The sequence below is a fragment of the Myxocyprinus asiaticus genome, chromosome 28, assembly GCF_019703515.2.
Source record: "Myxocyprinus asiaticus isolate MX2 ecotype Aquarium Trade chromosome 28, UBuf_Myxa_2, whole genome shotgun sequence".
NCBI classification, from domain to species: domain Eukaryota; kingdom Metazoa; phylum Chordata; class Actinopteri; order Cypriniformes; family Catostomidae; genus Myxocyprinus; species Myxocyprinus asiaticus.
Genome location: NC_059371.1, coordinates 21,746,313 through 21,759,957, shown reverse-complemented (window position 1 = coordinate 21,759,957; position 13,645 = coordinate 21,746,313). Strand labels below are relative to the sequence as shown.

Here is a 13,645-nt window from a genome sequence, read left to right as displayed (position 1 = left end):
AAAATTGGTTTTACATAAACAGATACAAATTAGAGGTCGACAGATATTGGAATGTGCTGATTCGATAATGTGTTGAAAGAAAGCCAGTTAATTTGCCAATAGTTTTTTTTTTTGGAAGCCTATATTAAATGGTCTTTTCTTCCTGTGATGGGGAGGGCCAGACAGATGCTACAAGAGTCCAAACGTAATTAAATTCCAGATGCACTTTATGGTTGGGGGGCAGATTTGATTAATAGCGTGGAACTTTTAACTTTAAAGGCACTTTCACTTTGAAATACACTGGGGACTCTTATTTTGAAATGTTTGCGCTTCACAGTTTCCAGCTGCTCATTTAAACAGATAAGGGGTATAAAGTGTACACTCCTACAATAATCTACAATACATTACAATATAAACAATTAAAAGTAAACGTTGTCATATTTCATCAACACTACATCATCATCATCAACAGCTGATCATTAGTGATCACTTGTCATAAATTTCCGATATGGCTTAATGATTGTGAACTGCTCTGCAATAGCTGAAAACATTCACAATTTTGAAAACTGAATTTTTTCTCCACTGAAGAAAAAATCCATTGAAAGACTTTCTTGTGACGCTCTAACTCAGTAGGTGGCGGTAATGCACAATAAGCTGGATTCCCAACTGCCAATAGACATCAAGAAGTAACAAAACTCTCTTGCCCGTTACAGCGATATGGATCATGAAAAAACACTGAACTAAACAGTACATAAATAAATAGCAATGGTGTTAATGTCAGAGTTGATGCTGTTGTATTCAGTCCACAGTTGTATTGCATTGTCAGTGCCGTCTTGTTTGATACACAACAATATCATATTAGCCAGATAGCTAGCTGCTAGCTAGCCTCATGACAGCAGGGCGAGGTAGCCACTAGCCTGCTTATACTTCCTAACAGGCTGATTTCATTACCGTGATTCAGTTAGCTAGTTGTGTGTATAATTTTGCCAAACTGCTTGCATTTTTAGTGACACGTAATTGATCCAATTGTCTAGATGTAGAACATCAGCTAAATATAGAAAATTACTCAAAAGTTTCAGTGATATCTGAATTTTCTTTTTTCCCCAGTATCGATATCATTTTATTGCCCATTTCTACTTGATGTTCTCTTTTGACTTGGATCAGTAAGCAACCATCTAGTAACCATTTAGTAATGCCCAAGCAACCACCTAGCAAAACCCTAGTAACATCCTAGTAACCACCCAAAACACCCTGGCATTGCATAAATATTAAAGTTTTTTTTTTTTTATTTAATCATTTATATAATAGTTGTGGAAAATCCAAAGGCATTTTGAACAAATACAAAATTAAAATTCTATTTTTCTCTGTTTTTATATCTCTCAAACATGTAAAAAATAACCCGAACATCACAGTAGGGTAAAATAAAAAGCCTGTTTGTGAGTTCATGTGCTAACAATAAGAATCTTTCCTTCCATCCTGTGTGCTTCATTGGAAATCATGAGTTCTTTCTGATAATTGTTTTGAACATCACACCTAATTAAATGTCCATAAGCACCAATACAGTGAGAAGAGCTGGGCATTTCTGCCAGCGGCCAAGCCCCAAGAGGCAAGCAGCAATCACTCCATTAGAGGCAACGCTGTGCTGCAGCTGAGCTGGCCAATATCAGCAAATTAGTTTAAGCCACGGGGATGGGGGAAGGGTGCCACAGCAACACACTGACAACAACAGTGTCAGTCATCAGGCATATGCAGCCAGCCCCAAATTAACAGGAGGATCGAGTGAAGGGACTCAGGCAGAGACAAAGAGGGAAAATATGGAGACTGTGATTGACTTGAGAAGAACGGGTTGTGCCGTTTATGACCGATTCGGTGGTGAATTGTCTTTTGTGTCTGAGCAACTCCTTAGAGGTCCTTCTATCTTTCTCTGTCTCCTATACACTTTCTCAAAGCTGACAATGCCTCAAGGCTGTGTTTGCAGGTGAGCGAGTGTCAACAGGACGTTCTTAAATTCACCCATGGAATCCAATCGCTTTTTAACCGAGAATCTGCTTTTCCATTAAGGAGCAGATACTTGACTGAATGTGTCACTCTCCTCACATTAATACAGTGTACATCTTGGGCTTGGCACTAATGAGTTGAGACTGCAAAATAAATACACAGAGGCTGTAAATGTCCTTGAAATCAGTATGCATCGCTGGCTTTTAGAGACTTAAGAGAATTGACGATCCAGCTTCACGTCAAACATGATCATAAATGTCCGCACACAGTGTCCCTTATTTTAACCATACTATCTAATAGTGGTCAATATTAGGTAATTTCATTGCATTTATGCAGTATATATATTTTTCACTTCAGTGTAACTGTCATTTATGTGAATATAAATTGCGTTCCATCTGCTGCCAAATGGAAGATAGCTGTAGGAATAGGCCTTCTTATGAAAACCTTTTATTCTCCCTTCCTTTTAGTTGCAGAAAAGCAAAAAGTGACAGTTAACAATGACATAATTTGAAACATTAAATGATGATTAAATTGTGTTATTGTTCAATTAATATTGTTTAATTATCAAGAATAATGTGATATTATAGTAACAAATACAAATGTATCAATCCTCAACTGGTTTATTTTTCTTAAGAATATGGTGCTTTACTCATGTTTAAACTCATGCTTTGATTATAGGGGAAAATTATAATAATCTATGAAAAAAATCAGTAGGCTACTCATTTGAGCTTTGTGGTGTTCTCCGTGATGTTTAATCCTGCGGATGGTGCTAAAACCTCATCTGAGCAACAGATTGTCTCCCTAACTTCATTTTATGGTGTTTGTTTGTGCTGTCTTTGATTTGAATTGTTTGTATTGTTGTATTTCTCACTTGTAATTTGCTGTACAATCGCTGAATGTAAATGTAATTGAAACACTTTGCACACAGAAGCCTGACACAAAAGCACAGCGGTGCCTGGCAGTTCGATAATTTTTATACTTCTATTAAATAATATAATATTTGTTGTGATGGTAGTGGGGCGGGGGTCCGCGGAAAATTTGGGGTTATGAAAGGGGTCCTTGGTTCAAAAAAGTTTGAGAAACCCTGTCTTATACTATGATCTTTCCTGTGACAGACAGGTTTGGCTATGTTCAGATTCAGAGAAAATGGAGTATGAAAATGGCAGTAAATACAAAACTGTTAAAAGTTACACATTTTCAATGGTCGTTAATCAAACATTGGTCTCATTTGGTTTTTGACTTTGTAAATGCAACACAATTTCAGGACTCACATTGGCATTTAATGCAACAAGGGGTGTTGAAGTCAACTGGTTTTTGTAATAGACCTACATGTGTGTTAAAATAAGATAATGATGCTGCACTTTTCTAAGGTTATTTATTTTTTACCTTTAGTGTTGCTCTAAAATCATAGGTGTACATTGTCATGTTGACGCCGTCTACAAAATAATGGATTACTTAGTAAATATTTATCCATGGCACTTAATATTTTGGCTTTGATTCTGGGCTAAATCTAAACCTTCCTCTAGCTATTCTCTCAAGTATATGTGTGTTCTTACGCAAACTTGATGCCAAAAAAAAAAAAAAAAAAAAAAAACAAGGGTGGAGGCACCTATCTTTGTACATCTTCAAGCCCATATAAGCAGCAAGAATCTCATTCAGAATATGAGCTGGGTTAGAAAAGGCAAAGGAAAAGTGAAAATCATATTGATTAATGTTCTGATTTTGACAGAGTGAAGGGCAGAAACATCTCTGTGACAGTGTGAAGATCTGTGGGTTTGTGTGTGGGGGATCAAGGAACACACACACACACACCACAAAAAAGATCTCACCCTTCAGAGTAGGCGGAGGGATTGATTGCCGCATGCAGGTACAAGGGGTGACGTTGTTCAGCCCTTAAGACTGGATGAGTACCATATTAATGAGGTTGTTTTGTCACCTCACGGCAGAAGATGGTCGCTCAGATTCAAGATTCACGCATTGCATGAAATGGAAGCTCTCGAAAGCAAGCTACCGAAAAAATATGGCTGAAACAGAGTGTGTGACGAGTGTTTAATACCGCAGGAGAAACTTGTCCTCCAGAGAGCCATGTTCATGATGCATGTAATGAATTCACTTTATTATGTAGAACCACTCTGTAAATCTGCTAATGCTGGAACCTGCTGATATCCTCATTTAGCATTATGGCCTCTCCTGTTTTCAAAGATCTCCATGGCTCTGTGCAAGTGAATGAATTAAACCCTGCCATAAAAGCTGAGAATGCATGAGAACGAGTGTCAATACAGGGAATGAGAGGCGGTCAAGACAATCGAACTGAAAGCTTCTTCACCATTTCAGCGGACAGATGCTCAAGTCCCAATTAAGATGAGAGGGGTGACAACCGGCATTCAGAGGTGATGTGGTGGGGCTGTAGCTGCACGTCCATTACACTTGTTTCAGCTCAGCTGAACACTGCTTAGAGCAGAGTCACCAGCATTCCAGATGATTTTTGGAAAGGTGAAAATGCAAGCAATGTACTAGCAGTGCAATCTGAGATCCAATCCATTTGACGGCCAACAACACAGATGAGCATTGATGAATTAGATGGATAATGGAGGTGAGGAGGAAGAAGAAAGGAAGGAGTGCATTGAATCCTCATCTTCTGCCTTGACATTTACTGCCATCAGACAAAGACCTCTAGATCTGCACCTAATCAAGGTGAAGATAATCATGAAACAGACTATATGTTATTCTTTGCAAGATCAGGTTTCTGCTACCCTCAGCACTCTTCCGAGCAATCCGATTACAGGCTGTTTGGATGCCCGGGCTCTGGCACGCACTCCCTACCTCCTCCTCACTCAGCCAGCCAACCCTCTAACCCCCCCTTCGGCTCCTGTGGCTTTCGTAAGCCGGCCTGCCCTTTGTCCACCCCCCTCCCATCACCACCTTAGCTGTTCAGTACCATTAACAAAGCCTCCTGGGGCACCCTCGACAGGGGGGCCAGGCAAGCTGAGAGACCTCTTGGCTAATTGCCTCCTGCTGTGGGGAAGTAGCCGTCAGAGAAACCGTAATGTGCTTATTTGCTTGTAACACAACGTTATCTCAGCATAGCAATCATCAAATCTGGCACAGAGGTTTTTGCCAGCTCTCACGGATGAAGCCGAGCAGCAGCCAGATCCAGCTGCGGTGGCTGGTGGAAATAAATCAGGAATTTCATTGGCCTAATAGACTAAATTGAATCTGAGGTGGTTTTGCTTTCTGATCAACATGTCCTTTGAAGCTTTTTAAGGAGCTGATTAATAATCTACATAAAGTGTCAGCGAAGAGCGGATCAAGCTGAGAGTACTGCAATATGCAACAAGAGATGTTCCCTTTTCTCGCTTTTTTTTTAATTGATCAATTAACAGCATGTAAAACAAAGCTGGCGCTACAACATAAACGTGTGAGCTAGATGAGGCTTTGTAAAAAGTATCTGGTGCTGTGCTTAACACAAGCGAATTAAACTTGTAAATCTCAGTGTGTTGGAGGCTGATTTTTCTATTGAGCAAAAAAACAGTGAAACAAAGAAAATTGCCAAATGTCAGCACTTTTCATTTCCAAAAAAAAAAAAAACCCTTGAAGGTAAGGAAAAAAAAAAAACTTGGTTAAACAAGCATGGGCTAAGAAGAATATGGGAAAATCTAAAGCAAAGGCAAATCAAATTTCATTTTAGCCATCAAACTTGAACCAGCATTACTTCTGAAAATCATGTGCAACCCACCATCTTATTAAAAACCAATACAGAAATGAATGCTGCCAATTACATTATACCCTGTTAGATCTTGCTTCTGACATAAAAAAAAAAAAAAAATAATAAACTAAAATACAATGGCAATACAGTAAGATAAGGGCAGGCGAAGAGGGAGCCTTGATCAGGACAATAGAGGAAGGAAAGGCTGATTCAACTCACCAGCTTAAAGTCCTGAATGCTACAGATGAAGTAGGGCGTGTTCGGCCGTCGGCTTTCTATGTACACACAATCTGTGAACAAAAATTAAAAAAAGAAAACAGTGTTTACTACATCAATCTACACAATCAGATGAGATGCTAAAGGATACATTTTCCTAAAGTCAAACCTGCATAATTGTATAATTTTTTTTACCCTTTGTACAATACAACTGGAATGTGATTAATAGGATTAGAGGGTCTTTGGTCGCAGGACAGTCCACCCTTTCCAGAGCAAACATCAAGGGGAGTCTGAGAAAGAAGGCCAGTATTGTTCCAACACAATTAAATGATGGTGGGGGGAGGGTTGTGGAGTAGAGCAGAGCTGCTTCAGAGACGACAACACAACGAACAAACACAAAAGACAATGTTTAGTTGATACAACGCAAAAGGCATCTGGGAGCCTTCTAATATCCAAACGGCGCTAAATTACATAACTTTTCCTGCCCAATGCCGAGCCATGCTGAAGTGCTGCTATGAACAGAAGCTAAGAGGAGGGCCTCAGTGTTTAAATTGAATGTGACTGGTGGTATGGCCAGGTCATGAACCTTCATCTCCTAAACAAAAACATTCACACTGCACAGCCCCAACAAGGGAAAGCAGCTTTAGCTAAGGAGAGACACACATACACGCACACACACTTCCTTCCTATGTGGTCAATCTGCCAAACATTTGTAGAGTGTGGGGGATGAAAAGATCACCCTCTTGTTTCCACCAACTTCTCTGCGGAGAGACAATCTGAGCTGCTCTTGAAATGGAAAATACTTCCGTGCTACACTCTAGCAACATCAAAATTATTGTTAGTTATGAAAAAACGGTGTCTGTTTGAAAGGGAGTTTTCAGAGCTGTTTGTTAGATAAGAATCTTATTTACCCAGAAGAATGAGCCTGCAGTTTAAACCAGCATGCTTTGATAGTTAAAATGTGGCGAGAACACAAAGAGGGCTGTGCTTGGCTGCTTGGATCACCCTCTGTCAGACTTCGAGGTGCCAGCAACCACTGCATTCAAAACACATTACATTACACTGCTATTTCACACAACAAATTCATTTCACATCGGCACCCTAGTTGGTATTTGTGATACCTAGCTCTGAGCTGTTCCGCTTGAGTTGAGGGTGTTGTTGCTGTGGTATCATGTCCACATGAATTCCAAACTGACCCTAGGTACTTATCAAAAACACATTACTTTGTGGTCTAAAAGTGTTTGTCTTCATAATCTTATCAAAATGTAATAACTTCATCCAACTCCAAAACGATTTTCCTTTTCCTTTGGCATCACCTAGGCTGTGTAGGCTATTGAATAATGTTAACGAATAGCCAAATAGTGATTTAAGCAATTGCTTTATCAAACTTGCAGGTCTAGCTGAGATCTGCTGTCGAATGACCACTTTTCACAAATCAAAATCAAATCACCATTGGATAAAATAAAGTCCTGCCCTACATTTTCTTGTTTCAACCTGAAATAAGTCTCATAACGGAAGTAAAATGGGTTGCAAATGCTATTTCAAGTTGTCTGTAATGGTTCTATAAGAGCATTTGGTCTGGTTTTAGGCAGTAAGAGGACATAAGCACAACTGGGTGGGGTGAAGTAGTGCATTTTAATGTTTCGACCACCTGGAGTAAAAATTTGAAGTAGAGGGGCCCATTTTTCAGAACAAAATCAAGCTCAAAGGCCATAAAGCATGCTTTAATGCACTTATATATTGATAAAATATAGGCTAAATATTTGTTTTACACCTATCATCAATAATAAGTGCTGAGCTAAAGTGAAACGGTACCATACATTTCTATGCTTATCAGAATGCAGGATTCAAGAGTCATAACAGATTGAGATATCTCCATGCAATCATGCTGAACACAATTCTTTCACACTTCCTGGCTCATAAACAAAGACCATACTGTGCGTTAAAAGATGAGTTGTACAATAACAAGCATGAGCGAGTCCACCAACTTGTCTCAAGCTCACTAAATCTGTAACAAACACTTGTGCATGTTGACAGAGTCGAATCTTAGTTACCCCAGCAGCCATATCTTAACAGGGTAGTTCACCCAAAACTTAAAATTCTCTCATTATTTACTCACCCTCATGATATCCCAGGTGTGTATGACTTTCTTCACAACACATTTGAAGAAAAATAGAAAAATATCTTAGCTCAGTAGGTCCTTAAAATGCAAGTGAATAGCAATTTCTCTTTTGAAGCTCCAAAAATCACAGACAGTCAGCATAAACGTCATCGATATGACTCCAGCTGTTAATGTCTTCTAAAGCGATACGATCACTTCTGAGGCAAAAAAGATCAATATTTAAGTACTTTTTAACAATAATCCAATGCTTCAGGAGAGGGTGAAGCCAAACGGTCTCTCGTGTGATGTTTTCGTGTTGCCATGGATACCGAGGTAATCTCACGTTCTCCACTCATTTGAGACATCCAGGATAAGCACACAAACGCATCATTGTGAGTAAAGAAACAGATAATAACAGATCTAAACCAAAATCAACCAAGCTACTGTACAGCATTCCTCCTCATTTGTAAACAGTGCTGCTCTTCCGGCTGTGACGTGTTTCAAATGACAATGCGATTACAATCACACGCAAGTACCGCTGCCGACCGGTAGCATGATTCAGAGTTTTAAAAAAAAAAGTACTTAAATATATCTTTTTCACACCAAAAGCGATCGTGTCGCTTTATAAGATAATAATTTAACAGCTGGTGCCGTATGGATGAAGTTTATGCTGACTTTGTGATTTTTGGACCATCAAAAGAGAAATTGCCATTCACTTGCATTTTAAGGACTTACTAAGCTAAGAATTTTTTCTATTTTTCTTCAAATGTGTTCTGCTGAAGACAGAAAGTCATACACACCTGGGATATCATGAGGGTGAGACAATGAGAGAAATTTCATTTTTGGGTGAACTATCCCTTTAACTCAGTGTGGCAAAAACACTGTTTGCATTTGTGTGTTTCATCCCTATAAGTACAGATCTGGAGATGTCTTTGTGCCTGTGTAGTTCAAAAACTGCATGGAGATAAATGCTCATCCGAACACTTCAGTATTCCAGGGATAAATGTACGTAGCTTGGGCTGAGAAGGCTGAAAAGCTACTACTAACAAAAGCAAAGCAATTCAGTTCTAGCCCTCTTAGTGTACTTCATCTTTTATTTATTTGTTTTGCTTGGTGCCGTTAATGATCTTGTTGCATTTATCTGTTCAATGCAGCAGGCTGAATAAAGATATTTAATAGGCTGAGCACAATGTAAACCATTTGTTGGGGAAGGGCGGGGGTGAAGAATCCAGAGGGGCCATTTTGAGTAGGTTACACGTGTGACAGGGAATGCTTGTTATCAGAACCGGTCTGAACAAGGTTTTCTAGGGCTTTATAGTTTGTCAGCGGGGTGGGCTGAGATTTGCCTGTCTGTTTCTACCTAGGCCTCATCCTCTCATTTATGAGATAACATAAGTGAATATATCCATCAGCGCCGTGACTGACCTGTGGGGGCTACGCCGCCTTCATCTCAAGGGGGAAGGGGGAAAGCAGAGAACAAAAGAAACAAATCTGAATGAAATGAGATGACATGTTTCAGAATGTCCTGAGTTGTGTTGAAAGGGATTTACCTTGGAGAATTGCGGCTTATATTCGCTTAAACCAGCCGGTAGATTCATTTAGAGGGAATGGATTCCCTAAGTACGGAGGAGCCAATAGATATCTGTGCTGTGAGCCGCAGAGAAAATACTAAAAACATGGTTTTAAAATGCTTGCTGGGGTAAACGCAGTTTTCATGTAATAGTCTACCAAAACAAGAACTGCAAAATGGGAATACCCACCAATAATAATAAAAAACATTACAGAAAAAATATACAAGAATGTTCCCATGTGTGTTTAAACAGTCAATCCAAAACGTACTTTTCCCACTCATCTGTGAAACTCTTTCAAACAAAAAGGTCCTCATGAAATAAATTGCATTTCATTTTTTACAATAATGACAGTCCTTGCTAGCCGTGGAGAGTTGTGGGGCTGTAATTTGCGATTTACTCTTTGAGAGTGGACCTTTAAGACTCCAATCTGTACAGCTGCGTTCCAGCCATTTTGTGCTTTCAGAGAAGCCCCTCTCCATCAGAGAGTGAGCAGGCAGAGAAAAAAGGGAAAGAGACAAGAGTGTCTGGGGGAGGGGTGTATGGGATTCAAGGGGCTGAAGTATGGGGATGTGCGCTGTACTAGGGGCTTTGTGGACTCCCTAAAGCCTCCCACAGGCCACAGGTCCTGGCTCTTTCTCTCAAATCTCTTTACCTATCTCTCGCTCTCTTTTTAGTGGCCTGAGGAGAACAGAAGGGTGGGGGCTTTGCAAACAGTACAGATCCATTATCGACCACTTCGTTGGAGCAGCCTGGCTTAGATTGAGATTTATTGAGCTGAAGAAATATTGAGCTGAAGAAATAGTTCATCACACACCGAGACACACATACACCCATGCTTTAAGAAAACGACAAAACACTGAGCGGACATTAGAAGTTGATCTGTTTGCAGCTATTATTTCTTAATGTATTTTCACCCGTCACTTAGCAACATGAATATTCATAAGGAAAGGAAATAGGGGTAGCACTCATCCAATCCTCCTCCTCCGCCGAGGCTTATTGTTCACGCCATTCTTCTCAACCTGTGAAGCATGCCTAATTTAAAACACACCTTTACCAATGAAAGAGACCTGCCCTGCTTTCCGTGTCAATCCAGTTGCTGATATAATCCACTCCGCCTCAAAAGGAGGAGGGGTGAGACAATAAAAAGCTTAAGCAAAACGTTAATATTTCATCTTTTTCCGTCACGCAAACCCTGACACCCTGGCTAGGTGACGTTTTGGCTCAAATCACCAGATACTTTCATTTAAGGAGGGCGCTCGGCTGCTCATGCACTGTTAAACATAGGCGGCCCCAGAGAGCTCAGTGGACCGCTGTGGCCATCCTTCAATGTGATTATCTTGAAATTAAAAAAGCAGAAGGAATGCAATAATGAAATGGCAGGGGGTCCAGGCCAGGCGCTGACTCCACACTCCACATGTCAAATTCATACCCTTTTCTTGCTACATGACCGACAAGCGCCAAAACCGGTGACCTGAGCCGCTCGTGTCACACCATGCTGGGAAGTGCTTCAGCGCAGGTGCTTTCGCTGGCAGGAGGAACAGACCAGTCCTAAACCTGTTCATCCAATTTACACTGCAGCTCATTTCCCTTGCCTAGAATCCTACAAAACACACACTCATTCACACTACACACACTCTTTTGCTCATCTTCCATCTCCACCCTGTCTAGCTTGCAAATTTTTGCTCCATCTCGTAGCAGGAGATGTATACCTCCGGCCCGAATTTATATCAAACCTTGTACGCTGTGCCCTCAAAGTAGCAAGCAGGAAAAGCGGACTCCCTCTGGGCCGGGAACAGAAGCCCTTTGACAAGTGCATCTGATTTTTAAATTGACGTTGTCTCCAACGTCCACAAGAGGGTGCAACGAATCAATATAAACCACTCAGCACAGTTATAGCGATTGTTTATTAAGAACATATCTGGCTGTTAACAAATGTGTGTAAAATGATGAAGTCAAAAGATTTAGCCAGTTTATATTCTCAAAAGTAAAAACAAGAAAAGAAACGCTTCAAAAGATGGTTCTATGCTAACTTAGTGTTGCGCGGTAGCTTGTGCTATTTGTTGTGCACCGGTGCCATAAACACTACTACAGTACAGACTCAAGCTTTATAATACCTGCGGTACCAGAGTGTTTTTCATTAAATCCAGTTGTATGTACGTACCTAGAATTTATGCAGAGAGACGCTGATAAGAAAAAAAAGACATAGTCAAGACACAACTGCAAAAGACCACCACTGGGGGCAGTTCACTCCGATGCATCCGTCTTTTTCTATGTAAACTTGCACTAGATGGATGTCTTTGACTGTTGTGCCATTTCTCGCAGTTTTTTCAGTGTCTTGTGCAATAACGATGTATTTTGTTCAGACACTGTCAATTAAAAAGGCTGAAAAATTCAGCCTTTAAAACACGTCTTGAGACACACATTCTCTTATTCGTTGCACTGCCTCTGTTTTAGCCCAAGAATGTAAGTCATTGTCAGTGCTTGGCACATATCCAACATTCGATTGCTCATTTTAGCATTCAAATCTGCTTTTTTTTTTTTTTTTTTTTTTCATAAATTCAACTAATATTCACATTTATAATATTCATTTGACAGCCCTGGTGCAAGCTTTCATTTTGGATTGCATTTGAGGGGCACATCATGCAAAAGGGCAGGGGCTCAAGCCCCAAGAGCCACACTCTCTGCATGTGCCTGCTCAACATGTTAATTCTTTAATGAACTCGTTTTTAGTGCTACAGTAATTTAATAAATACTTCTGAATCACATTGCATTTGCCTTTATGAAATGTATCATTTAAAAAATGTTTTTTTTAAAAATAGCATTTTCTCTCAATATACTAATTCTAACACTTAGCTGTGTACTCACAGAACAACGCAGACACACCAAACTAGAACTTAAATGCAAACCACCGCGTTGGCCACTACACAATGCCCACAGAGTTCGACGCAGAAGTATTAATCAGCCTTCAGAGTTATTAACTTGGTGGAAAACTAAATTATGACCATAGTTGGTACAAGAAACCCTAACTAAACATAATAAGCCGACATCTGGAAAAATAAAAAGTGACAGTCTAAATCATGGCTTAACCAGTTCATAATATTTTAATGTGACAAGTTTAAGACAGCAGAGCTTCTGTTCATTCTATAAGATACACAGATCTAAGGGTCTCCTCGACTCCTGCTCTGCCACTACCAGCTTTTCTTCCTCCATCTTTCTTTCTGTCTGTCCAAATCTCGAGACAGCTGGAAACAGCGTGGAAATCATGCATGGAAAAGTTGTCTCCCTACATGGGGTGATACTGTTGCTGTCTCTTTAGAGTAGCAACAGGAAGATGAAAACGGCTGCTTGATGACTCACTCAGGTGGTCAAATGCTGTTAGTCTTACCTTGCTGAATAATACATGACTCTAAGCCAAAAAGAGAGTGCCTGGTTTCGCCCCAGACAACAAATGGAGGAGCAGCATTTGAGCACTGGCCAGAACTCTTTGCGAAGGTGGTGCATGTCCATTTTCACCCTGTGAAGTCTATTGTGTTCATTCTTGACTGCGTTCCAGGGAAAGATCTGAAGCTTTGTTCATCTGAGTGGACTACAGCTAGTATTTCTATAACCCCTCTCAACTGTATCCACTGACAAGCATGAAATGCACACAAGCTGCTAATCAGGCAAAATTGTGCATAGACAAAGAGCCTGTTTTGAAATTACATTAGCGAGTTGACGAGAAACTGCATAGTTCTGTGTGGAGGTGAGGATGACATGTTCAAGCTCAAGGTGGCGATTTCAGTCTTACTGATAGGACTGTAGACTTTGGGTGGCTCTGTAATTAGGTGACAGCTGTCCAGACACCCACAGGCAGCCGGGAGAGAGAGAGAAATAGAGGCCATCTTCAGGTACATACTCAACTGAGGATTCTAAGTTCACGATTCATGGCTCTGGCAAATTCTATGTCTAGACCTCCACCTCATTCATAAACCCAAACAGAAGCTCTGTTCCAAAACCAAGTGAGCTACCTTGCCAACTGTAATCTACAAAGGCAGCCGCTTTCTAAATGCTTAAGTATAGTTTTGTTTTCTGCAT

The 13,645-nt window shown here is 40.3% G+C and overlaps 1 protein-coding gene across 1 annotated transcript in view; it reads right to left on the bottom strand.

Annotated features, from left to right (window-relative positions):
* Positions 1-13,645, bottom strand: part of LOC127418987 (arginine-glutamic acid dipeptide repeats protein-like) — a 173,106-nt gene that overhangs the window by 107,671 nt on the left and 51,790 nt on the right. Inside the window, 1 exon segment of the mRNA XM_051659975.1 lies at positions 5,903-5,973. Within this exon segment, the coding sequence (XP_051515935.1) occupies positions 5,903-5,973 (71 nt within the window).